Source organism: Medicago sativa, chromosome 8, assembly GCF_051527215.1.
Source record: "Medicago sativa cultivar Bolivia chromosome 8, Bolivia_mono, whole genome shotgun sequence".
In the NCBI taxonomy this organism is placed as follows: domain Eukaryota; kingdom Viridiplantae; phylum Streptophyta; class Magnoliopsida; order Fabales; family Fabaceae; genus Medicago; species Medicago sativa.
In genome coordinates, this window is record NC_140756.1 from 20,361,626 (window position 1) to 20,382,359 (window position 20,734).

Below are 20,734 nucleotides of genomic sequence, written 5' to 3' on the forward strand. Positions count from 1 at the left end.
CCTATTTTTCAGCAGCATTCACTTAGCCTAAGTGTTAGTGGTGTTTGTTGCAGCATCACATTCATAAAAGAACGTTTTAGCCATTGCATTCTGTTTTTTTTTCTTCCTGTTTTCCGGAATTTTAAGCTAGCTCATCCTAAGTGTTAGTGCTGTTTGTTGGAGCCGTCACATACATAAAACAACGTTCTACCCTTTTATTTCCGTCCTTTTTCCATCTGTTCATTGTCTGCAATCTTCACACTTACATGTAGCTTACACTCAATGGAGCCGAGAAAAAAAAAGAAGTTACCTTCAATAGCCACCGAAAAGGAGAACCCATTAATTCAAAATCAAGGTAGTTGCAGCTCCAAGTCAAATGGTCCACTCACTGATATCACAAACTGTAAGTACATGTTATGTTACCTGAATTTTATCTTCGATGGCAAACATGGTTTGTTATAGGTAACTGAAAATTTCATGAATGTATCTCCTTGACATATATTGTTTGCTCAATAGTGTTATTCCTTATAGATAATTCTTGGATAAAAGAAATGGAAGTTTTTCCTATTGAGCTATGTATTTAGTTTCACAGGTTGTAGGCTTAGTTGTGGTCTTTATTCCTCATACAAGTACATGTGCAGACCTTATAGTACTTAAACTATATGATAAATCTTTTGGTTTGGCTTCTTTTACACGTTTGTTTTTTGCATGTGACAGATACCAATCAAGCAAGAAAACACATTTATCATAGAGCAACGCCAGGTACACATACTTATGACATTCTTTTACACATGTTTGTATTTTTGCATTATTAAGACTTCTGAAATTCTTTTACAGAAACAGAATTGTTTTGTAAGACAAATGCTGAAAATATCACCCAAAGTACGTTACTTGGACCCAAGACTCATGTCCTAACAGATCAAAACTTTACAAATACTGATAATCGCTTAGATGATTGTTATGTTTTAGATCCCAATGATGCAAGGAATGAAAAATGTGATCAACCATGCCCAGGTAAGGAGGGTAGTTATTACTCAAATGCAACTTAAAAGTGGCTCAGATTCTTTGATTTTTGAGAGGCAAACCTGTATGTTGTATATAAGAAAATTACAAATTTCGATATTCATCAAATAAATTATGCTAAAGTTCTAAAACACATCACAAAAAGTATTTTTCAGTGGCATCTGTTTGGATATTTTTGCCTTTCTTTTTTTTCCAGTCATCCATTTGCCCCAAGGTCACGTGTCAGAATCAAAGAACAGTCGAAAGCGACTTTGTCCTGGAAGTTATATCATTGGAAATGGTGGTTTGATGCAGTCAAATACCATCTTAAAATTGGGCAACAACACGGTTTGCTATGAAAATTTCGAAGACAACTATATACCGAGTGATACAGGTATTTAATGTCAATTTACTTTAAACTAATTAGTTGTTTAATCTTCATATTCATGTTGGCGTACATTTTTAATTTTTATCCAATTTACTGATGAAGACGACGAGGTACATGCTGCGAAAAGAGCCTGTGTTGATATTGAGAGCAATCATCTACGTGATATTACTGACGGTATATTAGCAAAACCATCTATTATTTAAAATCGAGCATTTTAGTGGTCATGCATGTTTTAATCCAATATTTTTATGTGTAGCATTAACCAACTTTCCGGTAGGATGTATACCTGGTATGAACAATCAAGAAATCCATGGTGGGTCGAAGACTTATGTATTTGATTATTGCCGAGGGTGGTCGAATGATCGAGAGTCCATTGAAGAACCAAATCTTGATTGTCATGAAAACGGAGAAAGTTCATCTATACCAACGAATTCAAGTAAGTCTAACAATTTATTTGATAGCTTATATACCAAACATAGACCACCTTAACAACATGTGCCATACATACGAATTGCAGTATTTCATAATGATGTCGAGGACATTGGTGAAGAGGTGGAGAGTGTCATAGTAGACCAGAATGTGGAAGGCGGACATGCGATAGATGTCATAGGTATCAATCTGCTATTTATTTGTGTATATAGCAATGCATGTATGTTTTAGCTTACCGCACTTCACAATACTTTTCATCATCATATGCAGATGAAGATGATGAATACATACATTTCGGCCATCCTGATTGTGTGTGCGTTAAATGTGGTGCAATGATGTTTTATGGAGAACGTGTTCAGAAAGATTACAATGCTTCTGAACCACTATTTTCCATGTGCTGCAAGCAAGGGAGGGTCAAAATCGAGGCATACCCTGATTTGCCGCAGGCCTTGAGTGATTTGTATTTCAAAAACGATATAAAGAGCAAGTTGTTCTTGGAAAACATCAGATCGTTTAACAGTATGTTTTCTTTCACATCAATGGGAGCAAAAATAGACAAAGAAATGAATAAGGGAAATGCACCACCGGTGTTTGTCATGAATGGAGAGAACTACCACCAGATTGGTAGTTTGCTACCTCAGCCTGGAAAGGATCCTAAGTTCGCTCAATTGTATGTATATGACACCGACAATGAAATTGCAAATCGTATGCGTGCGGTCAGGTACATTATACTTCAGTGTTTTGTTTTATAATGCAATATAATTTCACCTATTTTAATTAAGCAAAGTTTATCAAACATAAAAAATCGTGGTTGGTTATCTTTATGCCAATTTGCAGTATGGAGGACGACAATGACGCTGTCAGATCGACCATTGTTAGGGAGATACGTGATACATTGGATTCTTTTAATGAATATGTCAAAAAATACAGAACGATTCGTGATAAATTCAAAGATGGCGAGCATCCTTCTATGAAATTGCGGATTATAGGAAAGAGGAATCGTGATGGCAGAAGGTATAACTTGCCTACGGCATCAGAAGTCGCCGCGTTGATCGTAGGTGATTTTGATTCATCTGAATGCGAGCGAGATGTCATTGTTGAAAAGCATTCTGGGTTATTGAAGCGGATATCAGTTTTCGAGCCTGCGTATTTCCCGTTGCAGTATCCACTGCTTTTTCCTAGAGGTGAGGACGGGTATCGTAAGGATATAGAGTACACTGTGACAGATAAAAAATCAAAACTGCAAAGGAAATATGTCACGCAACTAGAATGGGTTGCATACAGAATACAACAGAGGGAAAGGAATAAATCAACAATTGTGTTCTCAAAACGATTATTCCATCAATTTTTGACTGATGCTTATAGTATGATAGAGTATGCTCGCATAAATTATGCAAGAACTCACCAGAAAGAGTTACGGGCCGATATGTACAGAGGATTATCTGAAGCGGTATTAAGAGGGGAGACTGATCCTACATCGAAAGGGAAGAGAATAGTGTTGCCATCAACATTTGTTGGAGGACCGCGATACATGATTCAAAATTATCAGGATGCGATGGCAATATGTGGATGGATTGGTTATCCGGATTTGTTCATCACATTCACATGTAACCATAAGTGGCCAGAGATAGTGGATTTTCTTAAGTTGCACGGTCTTGGTCCTGCAGACAGACCTGATTTATCGTGCAGAATATTCAAGCTAAAATTGGATCATCTTTTAAAAGAGATTAAGAAGGGGGATATATTTGGGGATGTCAGATCGGGTAATTTTCTTTGACTTTATTATTTCAATTCATGCTTAATAGCATACACACAATGTTCTAAGCAATTATTAAGACGGTAGTAATTTTATTTTTTTAATAAGTGTTATTTATTAATAGATTTGTTGTGCATTCACATTCTAACATGCTTTTTTGAACAGTTATATATACAATTGAGTTTCAAAAGCGCGGACTACCTCATGCCCATATCTTGGTTTTTCTGAAGCCAAAGTTCAGGCCGGTTCAACCAAAGGACATAGACAAGATAATTTCGGCAGAGATTCCAGATAAGGACACAGATCCTCGATTGTTCGAAATAGTCACTAAATTGATGATCCATGGCCCATGTGGTGATCAAAACCCAAGTTCTCCCTGCATGCTAAACACTAAGAAGTGCAGCAAGCATTTTCCTAAAAAATTTGTGGCTAGCACTGTCATCGATGATCAAGGTTATCCGGTATACAGGAGGAGGGACAATGGTGTCTCGATTAACAAAGGAAAGGGCATTGTAGACAATAGGTATGTTGTCCCCTATAATAGACAATTGCTTCTGAAGTACAATGCACACATCAACGTAGAGTGGTGCAACCAAACCCGTTCTATAAAGTATTTGTTCAAGTATGTCAATAAAGGACATGATCGAGTGACAGTTAATTTTTATAGAGGTAGAAATGAAGGTAACCGATCTGAATGTTTTGATGAAATCAAGGCGTATTACGACTGCCGATATTTGTCTGCCTGTGAAGCAGCTTGGAGGATTTTTGCGTTCGACATACATTACAGGGAACCTTCTGTTGAAAGATTGAATTATCATTTGGAAAATGAGCAATCCATTGTATATGAGGATCATGAGGCCCTTGAAGATGTTCTTGATAAGCCAAGCACTAAGACAACAAAATTTTTAGCTTGGATGGAGGCAAACATGAAGTATCCAGAAGCAAGGTCCCTAACCTATAATCAGTTTCCTACAAAGTTTACTTGGAAAGCGGATGAACATCGATGGACTCCCAGACAAAGAGGATTTTCTATAGGACGAGTTTATTTTGCACCACCAGGTTCGGGAGAAAAGTTCTATTTGAGGACATTGCTCAATTATGTCAAAGGTCCAACGTCTTTCAATGATATCAAAACAGTGGATGGTGTAAAATACGACACATTCAGGGATGCGTGCTTTGCAATGGGTCTACTAGAAGACGATAAAGAGTTTATTAATGCGATAAATGAGGCAAGCCATTGGGGTTCTGGAACCTTTATGAGAAGGTTGTTTGCAACGCTTATGGTTTCGGGCCAATTGTCGAGGCCTGAGCATGTCTGGAATAATACCCTTGATAATTTAATCGACGACATCTTGCGCATACAACGACGAGTGCTTGACGCTCCAGGTATAAAGCTGTATAAATTGTCATTTGTTGTCATTAAGTGATTTGTAATTTGTATGTACATCTGAATAAATTTTCAAATGATGCAAGCATGATGGTAACATAATTAATGGAAAAGTGTACCACTGTCATTACACAGGAATCAACATGTTTATGGCATACATTTATTTGTTTGTTTGTTTTATCTTTATGGCAGATCACTATTTGTGAAGTATGATGTTGAGAAATTATTATTTGTAAACTATTAGTTGTAAAGTATAATGGTCAAATAATATACGTACAGCAGCACAGCATTATAGGTTCAACTAGCATGACTAATTTATCTATGATCATATGTGTTATGTCTTGATTACTTATGATTGGCCAAAGGGCATACTTATTTATATTTAACCCGTTATAACATACACCTGAACATATGTACATGAATATAGCGTCATTATATCAACTCACAAATTTTTGACTTTGTATTATTTATGTTGTGCAGATTTGGTTCTGACAGAGGATCAACTGAAGATATACGCGTTAGCAGATATCGAATTAAATCTGCTTAGTGCTGGCAAGAGTCTGGCCGACTATCCTCCAATGCCAAGAGCTGATCCGGCTCTAATACCTGATCTTGAAAATCGTTTAATTCATGATGAGATGAACTATAATAGGGGAGTGTTGGCTGACGAGCATTCGCGTTTAATGTCAACAATGACGGATGAGCAACATCAAGTGTATGATAGGATAATGAGTAGGGTCGACGAAAACAGACCTGGTTTATTTTTTTTGTACGGATATGGCGGGACAGGAAAAACATTTATTTGGAGAGCCATGGCAGCGGCAATAAGGTCTAGAGGTGAGATAGTCCTAATAGTCGCGTCAAGTGGTATAGCTGCACTACTTATACCAGGTGGCAGAACGGCACATTCAAGGTTTGGCATTCCTTTTATGATTGACGAGTGTTCGACATGTGGTTTGGAGCCAAATACCCCTATGGCTCGGTTAGTAATGAAGGCAAAGCTTATAATATGGGATGAAGCTCCAATGTTACACAAGTTTTGCTTTGAAGCTGTTGATAGAGGATTCAGAGACATAATGAAGGGTGTTGACGAAAATAATCAGCACATACCATTTGGAGGTAAGGTCGTCGTCTTAGGCGGAGATTTCAGACAGATTTTGCCGGTAATGCCCCAAGCTACGAGACCAGACGTGGTCCATGCTACTATCAATTCTTCATACCTTTGGAGTTTTTGTGAGGTGCTGACTTTGACGAAAAATATGAGACTTCTGAATGGTGCGTCCCAGTCTGAAATTGAAGGAAGAAGGTTATTTTCTGAATGGGTTTTGGCTATAGGTGATGGACGAATTGGTGAGGACAATGAGGTTGACAAAACTATTATCATCCCACCAGATTTGTTACTACCAAGCTCAGGTGATCCCCTTGCATCTATTGTAGACAACACTTATCCTAATCTATTGCAGAACTTGGATGACATAGACTACTTCCAAAATAGAGCTATATTGACAACAACGAATTCTTTGGTTGAGAAAATAAACCAGTACGTTTTAGATATGATACCAGGCGAAGAAAAGGTCTATTTGAGCTATGATTCAACGCTTACACGCAACAATCGTGACGATGGTACCGATGACGTGCACACACCTGAATTCCTAAACACAATTGTTGCTTCCGGACTTCCAAATCACAAATTAAGACTAAAGGTTGGAGTGCCTGTCATGCTGTTGAGAAATTTAGACCTGAAGAATGGTTTATGCAATGGAACAAGGTTGATCATAACTAGAATGGGAAAATACGTACTAGAGGGTAAAGTGATTTCTGGTAGTAACATTGGAGAAAAGGTATATATTCCCCGTTTATCTCTGCAACCTTCAGACATCCGAATTCCTTTCAAGTTTCAAAGAAGACAGTTCCCTTTAGCCGTCTCATTTGCCATGACTATTAACAAGAGCCAAGGGCAATCATTGCAACATGTTGGATTGTATCTCCCAACATCCGTATTCTCACATGGACAATTGTATGTTGCTGTCTCAAGAGTCACATCCAGAGAAGGACTGAAGATATTGATTAACAATGAAGACGGTGAAGATGTTGATGTCACATCTAATGTTGTGTATGAGGAGGTGTTTCGAAATGTTTAATACTCTTTAAAAACAGTTTATATATGTACTTTTATATTTGTGATACGATATTCTCTCTAACTTAAATTTGTGATTTCATGACTCTGTTAAAATTTGTCGGTTTGATGCCACTTTTTATTTTCCATTCCTACATACATCTTTTACAAAGTACACCAAATTATTCTGGCTCATCAGACCCGTGCGGAGCACGGGTCGGCTATCTAGTTCTATATATAAAAGTTAACCCGAAGCTAACTTTTGCCCTAATTTTAACCTAACCCTAAAGCTTGCTTTTACTGTATTACCCCTGTTTAAAATATCAAATTGCAGAAATCTCCTATTTCCCCAAAACAAGGTCACGCGTTTCTTCTTCTTCTTCCTCTTATCATCATCACCACCACCAACCCTCTCCCCCCATCCATCGGCGGCGACCACCAAACCTCTCCATCAGTCCACCGACGTTTCCCCCTTCTGCTCCACACACGTCCTCACACAACTTAACCACTCTCTTCTTCCCACTTTTCACCTCCCACCGCAACAACAACCTCATCCTCTCGGCATGCCGCCTCCACTTCTGGCAACAGTACTACCGTCTCCTCCCTCCACTCTCTTTTCACCATTGTTGTTTCTAGAACTGATAGGGTTTAAAGTTCTTCTTCCCACTTTTCACCTCCCACCGCAACAACAACCTCATCCTCTCGGCATGCCGCCTCCACTTCTGGCAACAGTACTACCGTCTCCTCCCTCCACTCTCTTTTCACCATTGTTGTTTCTAGAACTGATAGGGTTTAAAGTTGTTGAAAAGATAGGGCTTAAACGGTCGCGACAAAGGTCACAACCGCGATACTGGTTGTCGGAGCAGAAGGGGAGAACGCCGGTACATGAATGAATTTTGTGATTAGTTTTGAATGAATTTTTTGTTTGATTTTGCAAAAAAAAATCAAACATGTTTAATTTTGCAAAAAAAAAAATCAAACATGTTCAACGCAAAAATGTTTTGAATGAATTTTTTGTTCAATTTTGCAAAAAAAAAATGATTTATCAGTTTGTTCTCTGAATTAGGGTATGCTTGAATTTTGGGTCTTTTTCATATTCTTGCAATTATGGGAAGGTACAACCAAATCATTTGTATAAAAAACAAAAATTGCTTTTTGGTTGACTTTTATGAAGATGGTATAATCGTGATGAACCTGTAAATTTTAAATGCTCATGTTACACTCATTTTGTGTTCAGATCCAGATGGTTGAGTGCGCTGATTCATCCAAGTCTGCCCTTAATCAAAAAGCAGGTGTTGTTAACCAAGTGAATGAGAATGAGGATGAACAAACAGACACCTTCAGCAAAGTTGTGGGGAAAATGTCCGCTGAGAAAGGAATTTCTGAACTGACGGTCTATGAGCTGGATGGCGAGGAATCCGCCACGAAGCCGGTCAAGCTAAAATGTGTGAAGATTGAGCCTAAGGATTCTGAAATGGTTCACCTACTGTTTTGTTAATCGCCGTTTCAGGTGTATGGTAATTCGTCGAACGGGTCAATCATTTCCAATATATATTTTTTATATTTCTTCTATTATTCTTCTCTTGATATTTTAGATCGATTTTATCATTGGAATTTGAAAACCTATCACATTGAATTTTACTCTCCATATGTTGGTTTCAATCTGTGGTAGCACATTGAATTTTTCTCTACAAGTACTCAATCTATCAACCCTTTTTGTTTTGTTAATCAAGTGTAATTAATTTGTTTTAGTTTTAATTCAATGGCTCGAGGTTTTGTTTGACGTCCCTGTTTGTTTGTTTGTTTGGGTTAGCCACATTCCTCTAATCCCCAGTCGTGTAAGCCATCTTCCCCTTTAGCTATCCTATCTATTTCAATTTTCATTTTTTTCCCACTTTCCACTTATATTTGTTGTGAACTTTGGGGTTTAATTAAATTTTTTATTATTGTTACTTCAAAATTCAACAGTCAATAGGTTATTATAGAAGTAAACTGTTTATTGTTTATTTGTTTAACTATCATTGGAATTGTATATTGTGTGTATCTATCATTGGTATTTTATTTTATGCATTAGTCTCTGTTACTAATTCTTTGTTACTTTATATAACTGATGCAGCTAGATTGGTCATAAATTCATTGCATTTGGGTTGCATTTTTCTGCGATTTGATATCAACTATCACTTCTTGATTTGATCTTAGTCATATAAGCTAATTGATCTATAGTTTATGAGAATTTTGATTTGGGGCTGGTGGCATAAATAAGGTGTTTTCACACAGAAAATTGTCAATGGACTTTCATACGTTGAAGGTAATACGTCTTCTTCGACTTTGTTGTCTCTGATTTTCTATCCTTTAAGTTTATGTTATCTTCGACTGTGTTGTCTCTGTGATTTGTTCACCCTTAACATATAAGCAAAGGTTTTACAAGGATGTTATATGTTCACCCTCAACATTAAAATTTAAGCTTTTGATTTCTAAATGTTTTTCACACTTTCGATTTCACAATTATATGTGTTATTGCACGTTTTGTTTTTAAGTACTTTCATGATCTATGTGAAATTTTTTCCTTCAAATGTTCTTCTTACTTAGGTATTGATGAAGAGCACAAGCACATCTAATAGGTTTACAGCTGACAACAAATGGTTTACTTATTGGATTATTTAATAGTTAAGTTTACTATTTGTTGTTATTCTCATTCTAGATGGCATTCACCTTTTAGTTAGTCTGCATTGTTAATATTTGAAACACATGTATAATTTCTATAGTTAGTATCACTTTTAGGTCACTGCTTTAGGCATTTATCTTCTAATGCAAATTAGGACAATAATGGTGAGCATTTCAGGGTCTATCTTGGTTCTTCGTCAAGATGTTTGAAGGCATATGATAATTTGGCTCTGCATTAATGTTACTTGCTTACCAAAATTCTAAATAGTTTACAGCAGAGCTAGGATGAAGGTCGTTTTTCACATTCTCTACTTTGTGTTTTTTGGACCAACTATTCTTTACTTTGTGTTTTAAGATAGTTCATAATGAAAAATGAACATCTTTAAGAGACAATTGTAACAACTTGCTACTGCAAGAGAATAATAGACAAGGCAATGTGCAGAAAATTTCAGAAACTGAACCTTTGACCATCAGCGATTCAGCCAATAACAAAACCAAGGAAAGCTGTTATGGTAAGTCAGAATCTGTGAGCTAATGTGCCAATAAAGGAAAGACAAAATGGTTGATTTGATCAAAGCTGTTGAAGACAGCGACACTATCATCAAATACTCACTTCAAGAGCAATCATACGAGATGTCTCCATATTGATCAGATGATGATGAAGATGAAGATGTACCAAATAATAAGTTTATGCCATCATGGGCAAGTAAGCATAGCCTCTCAATGATTATTTCTTCCCAAAAAATGGACCAGAAAACTATTTCCTTGGCAAAGTTTTTGCGATATTGCAAAAGTTCTTTTGCCTCGGAGGCTTCTGTTATAGTACCAACTCAGGAATCAGGATGTAGTGATTCTCCCATTCATTTCACTGTAAGGGATTTTGTGTTAAGACACTTTGAAGACATGCTGTGGATATGGATTGAGATTGGCTAACTTTGAAGACATGTTGTTAATATAAAACTTATATATATTATTGTTTCTCACCTTAACTACTTACTATTTCATCTTTATCTCTCATGAAACACTAAAGTCACCGTGATTAATCCCAATTCACGTGGATAGTGTTCCAACTCTTAGCCACCACTTCAATTTTGTTGGACATTAAAAAGAGACATGGATGATACCAATTTTTTTTTTATTTTTTGCAGTTCATCTGGCATAAAAAAAAATTGTAGCATATTTTGAAAATTCAAAATAAGATGTCAAATTACAACATGCTGTTTATTATATTTTCTTTGTGTATTATATTTTTTGTTTACAACATGCTGCATGTTTGTATAGCAGACATGCACATCACTCTTTACAAAGCTTATTAAAATTTATATCATCGGTCTAAAATATATGTAATGAAAACGGAGACAGTTTCCTACATCTGTATGTTTTGTAATGACTTAAAAAAGTCAAGGACATTCATTCAAACAAGTTGGTATATATCTTCCACAATTAGTGTTCTTGCATGGCCAACTGAATGTTGCGATATCAAGAGTTACATCAAGACATGGTCTGAAAATTTTGTTAACTGATGAAGATGGTGTTTGCATTGACAATACCTCAAATGTAGTATATAAAGAAGCTTCCTGAAATGTTTAATTATAAAAATGACATCACATCGTAATTGTTTTTTGTTTTTGTTACATATCACATCGTCGTCATTGTTACTGTAACTTTCTTATTGTCAATTGTGTTTGTTTGTTATAATTTTGAAGTTATTTATTATTATCCAAGTGTCCTTAAAGGGTGTATTAGGAAGATTTTGATTGCAACATCGTCAAGGACAGACACTAAAACAAGTCAGCATATACCTTCTACAACCAGTGTTCTCGCATGGCCAATTTTTTTGTATCAATATCAAGGGTTACCTCAAGAAATTGACTAATAGTTTTGCTAATATATGAAGAAAGTGTTTGCATTGATAGTACTTTGAATGTAGTGCTTAAAGAAATTTTCAGAAATGTGTAGACACGGAAAACTTCCATTATTCTTAAATTTAAAGTTATGACATTTGAATATTAAGTTGGAATTATACCATGTATTTTTTTTTCCAAAATATATTTACATTGTATATGACCCGTGCGGCAGCACGGGTGAAAAGTCTAGTAAATTTAAATATCAAAATATTCTCGTGAGCTTAGCTCAGTTGGTAGGGATATTCGAACCCCGGACACCCCACTTCTCCACAATTAAATTGTGTGAGTTCTAGCCACCAGGCTACTTGACGAAAAAAAATTAAAATATTAAAATGAAAGTATAAAAAACACAAATGTCCACTATTTTCCTTTATCATTTAAAAAGAGTAACATATTATTTGAGTGTATACATACTTTCATTTTCGTTATCCAAATTATACCCTTAAGCAACAATTTTTTCTATAATAAAAATGTTTTTTTACACTTTTTGTCCTCGCATTTTGACCAACTCACGAAAATGGTCCTGCCTCTTTTAAATTGAACAAAATCGTCCCTAAACTATCATGTTTTTGCAGTTTTAGTCCTACCTACTATTTTCAAACTCCAGAAACGCAGAGAAATGACAGGTTTAGGCAGTTTTAGACCTACCCCTATGCTCAACCATGAAATCAACAAGGAATAAAACATGTGGGTACAAGAAATATACTCTATTCAGCACACTAACAAAAAAAAACCTAATTTAAAACATATCTTAGAGTTTTTTTGGTTAGTATGTGGAATAAAGTGAATTTTTGTACCAAAATGTTTTATTACTTGTTTATTTCATGGTTGAGCATAGGGGGTAGGTCTAAAACTGTTATTTCTCTGCGTTTTTGGAGGATAAGATGGGGGTATGATGAAAAATGCAACAAAAATGATAATTAAAGGGCAGTTTTGTTCTGTTTTAAAAGGGGCAGAACCAGTTTCGTGAGTAGGCCAAAACACGAGGACCAAATGTGTAATTAAGCCTAATAAAAAAATTATTGTTGGTGTCATTCAAAAAATAAGAATTTAGATTATATATTTTTGTTATATTATTGATTTCATTAAAATAGATAACTATGGTTAGTTTGATTTGTTATAAGTTGAAAGCAAAACACATTTATATTTTTACTTTTAATCAAAATTAATTTTTTTTTTAAGAAGCTAAATAGCCCACCCAAATTGGCACCGGAGAGAATCGAACCTGAGACCTTGCGGAGGAGCACACTCCCAAGACCCAAGCCAATACCACCAGGCCAACCCAAGTGGGTTCAAAATTAATTTTTTTTAAAAAAAACGTTAATGATTTTCAAACGTTAGCGAAATAAAAAGAGCAAAATATCATTATACTATGAAGCCCGTATACTCCAAAACGAAGACGTACCCGTATCGGATACGTATACCGATACTTCACATATACTCGCGGATACGCACTCACGAAGTATCGGAATTAATTATTTAAATTTAAAAAAAAATTAAACGGATACTTATATGATACTCAACAGATACACAAGGATACTTATAAGATACTTCACATATACGTATCATAGAAAAAGATGAAGGGTAAAAAAGTGAGACAATGTTGTAAAAATGTACTCCCTCTGTTCCTTTTTAAGTGTCTTTTTAGAAAATTAACACCAAAATAGCGATGTGTATTTTTGCACATTTTCTTCATATTTTACCCTCATTTTAATCCACAAATAAATTCCTACTTTCGTGCACACACTCTATCTTTCTAATAAATTTAATATGTTATTTTTCTTTTGTAACAAACAATTACCAGTTATTATCTTTTTCTCCAACAAATTTCTATTTTTTGCGCTCTCTCCTAACAAACAATTGTCTTTTATTAACGTCAAAAAAAAAAACAATTGTCTTTTAGTTTTTTAACATCCATGGAGTCTTTTATTTTTCTTCTCTCAATTCTGTTATTTTAGTTTGCACTTGAAATTTTTAACAATTACTACTTATCTTATTTATATAATTTTAACTTTTCTTGTAACCATTGTTTGTAACAAAATTTGGTTTAAATTTGAAGATAACAGGAAACAAACTTTGTTTAAAAAAAAAACTTTAGTTTTCCAAATAGATTGCATTAATTAGTTTTATTGAAAAAGATAAGAGTAATTGACAAAGGATATAATTGACAATACGTACCTTTAAAAATACCAAAAAGACAGTTAAATAGGAACGAAAAATTCACCTTAAAAATACATTTAAAAAGGAAAGGACGGAGTAGTAGATATGTGTATGATTCAATTTTAGATATGTATTGATAAAATTGTTTATTGATAAACCACTTAAAATTATATTTCTTGTGGATGAAAGTAACAAGAGAGAGGTGATTCAGTTAATCAACATTAGATAAAATTTGTATTTAGTTCTTATAATGATGTTTCTCGCAACATCCCAACATATGAAAATATAATACGGTTTATAAGAAAACTTTACATTTTTTTTATTTTGATCACATGTATTATTTTTAAATTTTTTTTACATTTTTCTAATATAATGGAGAATACTCCAGGTTTATTTTCTTCAAGTATTTCACACACACACACACACAGATATATATATATATATATATATATATATATATATATATATATATATATATATATATAAGTTTTATTATAAACAATTTGTTGACGTATCTTAGCTGTATCGTATCATAAATTTTAAGAAAATTGCGTATCCGTGTACCCGTATCGTATCGTACGCGCGTATCGGTACGAGGGCTTCATAGGTCTGATACACATCAAAACATATTGTATAAAAAAAATAGGAGAATGTTAACCAGTGTCCCATGACATTAGTTAAACAGCTAAAAGAGGTAAGATAAGATTTTATTAAAAAGTGGTGCAATAATTAGTTAGTCACAAGTAGACAGTTTATATTTCTAACACAATTTTTTTATCTTTATATTTCTTGACCAGTACCCCAGGTATAAGACCAAAAAAAAAAAAAAATGTAAAACTAGGGAAGGGAGTGAAAAAAGCAGCCGACATCGTTCCTCGATGTCCACGTGTACATACAGTCATTAACCACCATTCAACAAACTTCTAGAATCTCTCTTTACAGCGCTTCGTCGTTTATCAAAACCAAAAACACTGCGAACAAAACAAAACAAAACAAAGACAAGAACAACAGTAAAGTAAACTACACATCCAACGCACGCGAGATAATCGAAATTACGGTTTTGGTTATGGTATCTATAAACCCTAATCCAACACCACAAGGTTTCTACTTCTTCGATCCTTCAACTATGGGTCTTCCCGGTGTTAACAATCTTCCTCCTCCACCGCCGCCGCCATCTACCACCGCCGCGGCAGCATCTACCGTTTCTGAGGATCCGAATAAGAAGATCCGGAAACCATATACGATTACTAAATCTAGAGAGAGTTGGACTGATCAGGAACATGATAAGTTTCTAGAAGCTCTTCAATTGTAAGTTGGATTGAAGAAATTGCTTATATTGTTGTTAATTAGGTTCTGTTTGGATTATTATTGAATATTGTGGAAATTGATTATGTCGGGAATTTTGGTTTGCTTAATTTTCTTGATGAATGAATTAGGGTCTGTTTGGATTTACATTCACTTAGGATTATTTATTGGGGAAAGGATTAGGGGCCTGTTTGAATAGGGACTTATTTGAATTTATCTACTGTTTTAGAGAACGTATGAAAATTGCTTATGAGTTATGACATGTTCATAAGTTGTCTTCAGCTTATTTCCATAAGCTCTCCAGGATCTTATAGCTTATACGAGAACAATTTGACTTTATTTTATCTTTTGTTATGGAAATAGCTTATAATAAGCGCTAATATAAACGTCTTTCAATCTGTTTACAACAAAGTTTAAATTTTTCATTCAGTATGTGAAGAAAATTTGCATGTTTTTCTTTTGGGTTTATCTTTCTCTGCTTAAACTTAGACTGGAATGGCAAGGAAATGATGTTTATATAGTAAAAGGTTTGAGTTGGAAGAATGTAGATTTGTGTAGTAGTGACAGTGATTTGAAGTTTTTAAGGCAAAAAAATAATAATGAAGATGGCCCCTGTCTTTTGCTTAGTTATTGCATTGTGACACTCGCAACTTCTTCTAAATCAAAGGGGTTGTAACAAAAGGCGTGGGTTGCATTCTAGTATGGAATGATAATTTAGACTTCTCCCCACATCTTATTGCTTCAATTACTTGTCTACCACTATCACCGTTCTTCTTGCATTGATTACTATCTTTATTCTGATCCTGGTCATGCATTCTCTATTTAGTGGATTGTTCCTGGTATTCTATTCACAAGTATTGAGATTTTAGTTTAGTTAAGATGATGCACGTGTCTTAAAAAAAGAAACTATTGTGGGATGGGAGAGCAGTTAATCCAACTACTCAAGGTGTGAATTAAGCTCATGATTTGAAAGCGGGGTTGTGAGTATTATAGAAATAGAAATGCTCCTTTTGTTTCAGGTTATGGCTTCACGTGTATATGGTTTATTTACAACATTTTTGCTTAAACTTTTCAACCACCATAAAATAGTATCTGCCAAGGATCCCTCATCAAACAAGTGTTACTATCCGAGTTTTAAGGCTGCTCCCTTCATTTAAGTAACAGGCTGCAAAGTGCAGATTCTGCAATGAAATGTGTTTTAGAGGAATTAGATGGATTCTTAAATCACATGTGTGTGAATGGGGATGTGACGAAACACCTGATTCAATTTATGATTCAAACAGTTTGTTTTATTATCTACTTTTAAATAATGAACTTCATTTCATCTGCATTGAAACTACTATTTTTTATAGCTTATGATTAATAATTGAAAGAATTCTGGTTTAGATTCTTTAGAAATTCTATCGATGTATAATTCATCACCTTGAGAAATGTATCAGAAAAAATATGGTCAAGGATATGAGTTTAGGGCAATCCATAGCATTGGCATTCTACCATTTTCGAGTGTCGGCTATAATAGATTATGTTCTCCAATAAGTGCTATACCATGTTTTGTGGATAGCATCCTTTGTGCCTAATAAATAATAAACAAGCTCACATCCCCCTGGCCACCCCTGTTGATTGCTTGCAAAGCCAATGTATCGTGGTATCTGATTTGTTGGCTTATTTTTGCTCATTTTCTTCTGTGTTTCTGATGATTGATTTCAGATTCGATCGTGATTGGAAGAAGATTGAAGCCTTTGTTGGTTCAAAAACAGTTATCCAGGTAATTATCATTAAATTCAAAGAGAAACAATGAACAAAAGTACATAGTTAAATATAGATTTTTTTGCATCAGAAGGAAATGTAATTTATTCTTCCTATGCTTTTCTTCAAAAATCTGACAGATGATGGGTTAACAACATTAAAGTAAAACCCGTGGTTTGTTACTTTTGTTGTATGGTTAATTAAGTAGAAAAGAATGGAGATAAAGTTATTACCTTGTCTTGAATTATGTAATGAGTATAGTGTTTATTTTAACAATTTTATTATGATGAATATGTTGACATTCATTTAGGTTCCTCACACTTTCCCATCTTTACCCTTCTGTGTATTTTTTTTTTTTTTTTTTTTTTTTTTTTTTTTTTTGTAGATACGAAGTCATGCACAGAAGTATTTTCTCAAAGTTCAGAAGAGTGGAACAAGTGAACATGTCCCTCCTCCTCGGCCAAAGAGAAAAGCTGCTCACCCATACCCTCAAAAAGCTCCCAAAAATGGTGATTATGTTCAATCACATTTAATTACCACTGGCCTTTTTCTTTTGTATGAATTGATGAATAACGCTGGTTTTTATTTTTGCATTATCAGCTCCTACTGCATCCCCCCAAGTCATGGGGCCATTGCAACCTTCACCTGCTTTTGTTGACCCAACTTACATTTATAGCACAGATTCATCATCTGTGCTTGGTACACCAGTTACTAATCTGCCTTTATCATCTCTGAATTTTAACGCTCCACCACCAACCGGTTTGCCACAAGTGACTACAGGTTTGTTTGTTCTGAACGCCATTATGCTTTGGACCTTTTCACTTTATTCTCGGATGAATGTTAGCCACGAGGAAAGTTATGCTAACTAGGAAAGTTTTTTGTTTGTTAGACGACACAGGATGGACTGGATCTGGACAAGCTGTTCCTGTTAATTGTTGCTATAGCAGCAGCAATGAGAAGCAAAGTAGTAAAGGGATTAATCAAGGCTGCTCGGGCAAGCCTGTTAAAGGTTAGGAGGCTTCTTTGTTTCTAATTTGTACTTGATTCTGCTTGACACAATAGCTTAATAAAAAATCTTATAAAGGATCCTATGATTGTTTGTAATAGTGTTGTGCTTCTTGATATGTGATTGAATCAACTATAACCAAATTCTGAAAACCATAGTTCTATTGTTTTGACATCGCCCAATCGTCTGTCATACTTATGCAGTGGTGGCAGTTTTTTACAAGAATCAACTAGGGAAAACAAATATTTTCATTTATTAGGATTATAACAAATGGAGGAATGAACCGGTGTGTATGGTTTTTATCAGTTAGACTAGGCTTATTTCATCATAATCTAGTATATCCATGCTGAACTCATATGTGCTTGGCCAAAGAAATTGCGGTCTTCGAAAAGTCTCAATCTTGCACAACAAATTTAATAGATTCATAAAGCTATGGGAGGGGTGAGTGGCAGGGTATGAGCGAGTGGGCCATTTAAGTACTTGAGTGTTAACTTCTCATTTTATTGTGATCTGCATGTTAGGCTCAGTACATTGACCTATGCATGTACAATCATTATTAAATTGAACTGAAGGATGAATTCTCCCTGGCCAAAAATACTGGCCAAAGATATTATGGATTTCAATTAAATGTATCTATGATCAAGGAACAGCAATTATGTCGAATCATAAGTTTTGGAATGGGTTCTTGTGAATAGCAATCATGAGAATAATAGGAAACATGCATAAGGAGTGTCATGGTGTTCCTTGAAGCTTTCAGTTTTAAGGATGTAAAAGTATTGCTAAAATACTCAAATTTTCTAAGAAGCACACAAAACATAAACCCTAAAGCTGCTGCTGTTTTGTTGTGGGATAGGGAGAAAAAAGTAAAATTATACAGGCTTCTGCAAGGCAGTGCTCCTGCTCACTTAAAAGTGATACAGATAAGAGTTGTTTTGAAGTTACTATTAGATAGTTTCACATTGACCACACATATGACCTAGGTAGTGCTTATAATGTTTGGGAAGTTATCGATTTACAAACTTATTTTGTGAGGTATTGGGAATTGAGTAAATTCTAAGATGGTATTATAGCTTACTCTATATCTGTTGTTTGGCCATGAAGAGGTGTGTGTTGGAGATTCCATGTTGCCAAGTGATATAGCCAAAGTAGTGATTATAATTGAGGGGAAACCTCCATCCCCTGAAGTGATATAAATTCACTGTCTAGAGTGAGCAGTGCATATAATAAGCTCTTGTCAGTTTTCCTAACATTTATATCGAAGTAGAACGTTTGATTATTTCATAATCTAATGTGTGAGTAACTAGCAATGTTTATGAACAATATTAATACTTTTAAGTTAGTATGTTTTGGCATACTGGATGTCTGATATTGTGATTGTTAAGTATACATTTTGCTAGGATATTCATGTTTCATTGATTCCTGTCTTACCCCTATGTGCAGTCATGCCAGATTTTGCACAAGTATACCGCTTCATTGGCAGTGTATTTGATCCAAATTCAACCAATCAGCTACAGAGGCTAAAACAGATGGACCCAATAAATGTTGAAACGGTAATTGATATGAAGTCTTTTCTTTGTCTCCATATCATTCTTTCTCCTTTTCGGCCTGCGCTGGTCCATGGGTTGAAAAGGGGGTCTTAATATTTGTTCTTTAATCTCATTTCTAATGTCTGAATAATTTACATGGTTCTATTTTGCAGGCACTGTTGTTGATGAGAAACCTCTCCATTAATTTAACGAGTCCTGAATTTGAGGATCATGTAAGATTTATCTTCACTAGCCATAGTATTTTTTCTCTTAGGATTTTACCATCAGACAACGTAGTTACTGCACACATTAACTCAGATGCCTCTATCATCCCTTTTAGTCTGCTGTTTTTATCATATGTAATATAGCTATATAACGACATCGTTTCATTTTACTTTTCTAAATATAAACTGCATCATACTCTACTGATTGATTTGCTCCCCGAACATTTAATCTATGCAGAAGAGGCTACTGTCATCATATGATCCTGACTGCGAGAAGGCAAAGTTTGCTAATCCAAGCAGCAAATCCATGACTGTAAAATCTGAAAATGCCGTTCTGTCTACTTAGGGTGTTTCCAGCGGTTTGTCTTGAAGTAGGAGAATGAGGAGCAGAGGACAAAAGGTTTTGCTGAAAGAATTTAGAGTGTAGATGGTTGCATCATGCATGTACATGGAACCCATATGCATGCCTTTTGGATAGAATTCTTGTCTGTCTGTCCCAGGCATCGGTTAGATAGTTAATAGTATCCTAGTGTTTCGTGTGGACTACGTGTAAAATTTACGAAGATGGTTGTGCTTAGAATGCAGGATAATGAGTGTCCTGTTTAGGTTACTTGTGGAGGCTATGCTGTACAGTTTGTTGAGTGGTTTGAAGGGTTATGCCTGGAAGCTTCTTTCTAATATTAGTACGGAAGAGCAATGTTAGGATTTAGGAGGTGCTCGTTCGTTTGTGTTGTATATAAACTAATAAAATGGTTATGTAGATAAGTTTTACTCTTGTTTTCATGCAGTGTGGATACTTGAATAAGGCTGATACAACCAAATCTGACCTTGACAAGAGGATGCACTTTGCACTGGTCATTACAAAATAGAATATCTCCTAAATTTTAATGTTGATGGTTATTGGTAGAATACATTTTGTTATGGTAGTGGATTGGTTTTGTTCCACTTTTGGTGGAAAAAATTCAAATCAATTAAAAGTTTCGGTTTACTTTGGTTTTATGCAAATTTTGTGATTGAATCCGAACAGGACCAACACGACGAAATGTGGGTTAGTTCAAGCGACCGGTTCTATTTAAAATATAAAAACTGAAATTGTAACTCTCTCTCTCTCTCTCTCTCTCTCTCTCTCTCTCTCTCTC

The 20,734-nt window shown here is 35.0% G+C and overlaps 2 protein-coding genes and 1 long non-coding RNA gene across 3 annotated transcripts; all 3 read left to right on the forward strand.

Annotated features, from left to right (window-relative positions):
• Positions 1 to 261: 261 nt before the first annotated feature.
• LOC146897680 (uncharacterized) lies at positions 262 to 7,082 on the forward strand. Its single transcript, XM_085736451.1, has 11 exons — positions 262 to 382; positions 579 to 674; positions 817 to 993; positions 1,199 to 1,375; positions 1,472 to 1,543; positions 1,626 to 1,805; positions 1,887 to 1,979; positions 2,069 to 2,519; positions 2,636 to 3,561; positions 3,720 to 4,940; positions 5,422 to 7,082. Exons 1-11 carry the CDS (start codon positions 262 to 264, stop codon positions 7,080 to 7,082), a joined length of 5,175 nt encoding a protein of 1,724 aa, XP_085592577.1.
• Positions 7,083 to 8,086: 1,004 nt separating this feature from the next.
• On the forward strand, positions 8,087 to 10,873 carry LOC146897681 (uncharacterized). The gene is made up of 3 exons (XR_015021993.1): positions 8,087 to 8,895; positions 9,174 to 9,365; positions 9,900 to 10,873. It is a non-coding gene; the product is annotated as an uncharacterized LOC146897681 (long non-coding RNA).
• Positions 10,874 to 14,777: 3,904 nt separating this feature from the next.
• LOC146897682 (protein REVEILLE 5-like) lies at positions 14,778 to 20,504 on the forward strand. The gene is made up of 8 exons (XM_085731331.1): positions 14,778 to 15,096; positions 16,801 to 16,858; positions 17,225 to 17,348; positions 17,440 to 17,619; positions 17,729 to 17,848; positions 19,286 to 19,395; positions 19,545 to 19,604; positions 19,834 to 20,504. Exons 1-8 carry the CDS (start codon positions 14,855 to 14,857, stop codon positions 19,939 to 19,941), a joined length of 1,002 nt encoding a protein of 333 aa, XP_085587457.1. The 5' UTR covers positions 14,778 to 14,854; the 3' UTR covers positions 19,942 to 20,504.
• The last annotated feature ends 230 nt before the right edge of the window (positions 20,505 to 20,734 follow it).

Excerpts from the sequence above, each read along its gene's own strand:
- LOC146897680 (XM_085736451.1), top strand. The coding sequence starts at position 262 with ATGGAGCCGAGAAAAAAAAAGAAGTTACCTTCAATAGCCACCGAAAAG. Across the intron at positions 1,544-1,625 it reads TCTACGTGATATTACTGACG|CATTAACCAACTTTCCGGTA; the intron begins GTATATTAGCAA and ends TTTTATGTGTAG. Across the intron at positions 3,562-3,719 it reads ATTTGGGGATGTCAGATCGG|TTATATATACAATTGAGTTT; the intron begins GTAATTTTCTTT and ends TTTTTTGAACAG.
- LOC146897682 (XM_085731331.1), top strand. The coding sequence starts at position 14,855 with ATGGTATCTATAAACCCTAATCCAACACCACAAGGTTTCTACTTCTTC. Across the intron at positions 17,349-17,439 it reads TCAAAAAGCTCCCAAAAATG|CTCCTACTGCATCCCCCCAA; the intron begins GTGATTATGTTC and ends TTGCATTATCAG. Across the intron at positions 17,620-17,728 it reads TTTGCCACAAGTGACTACAG|ACGACACAGGATGGACTGGA; the intron begins GTTTGTTTGTTC and ends TTTGTTTGTTAG.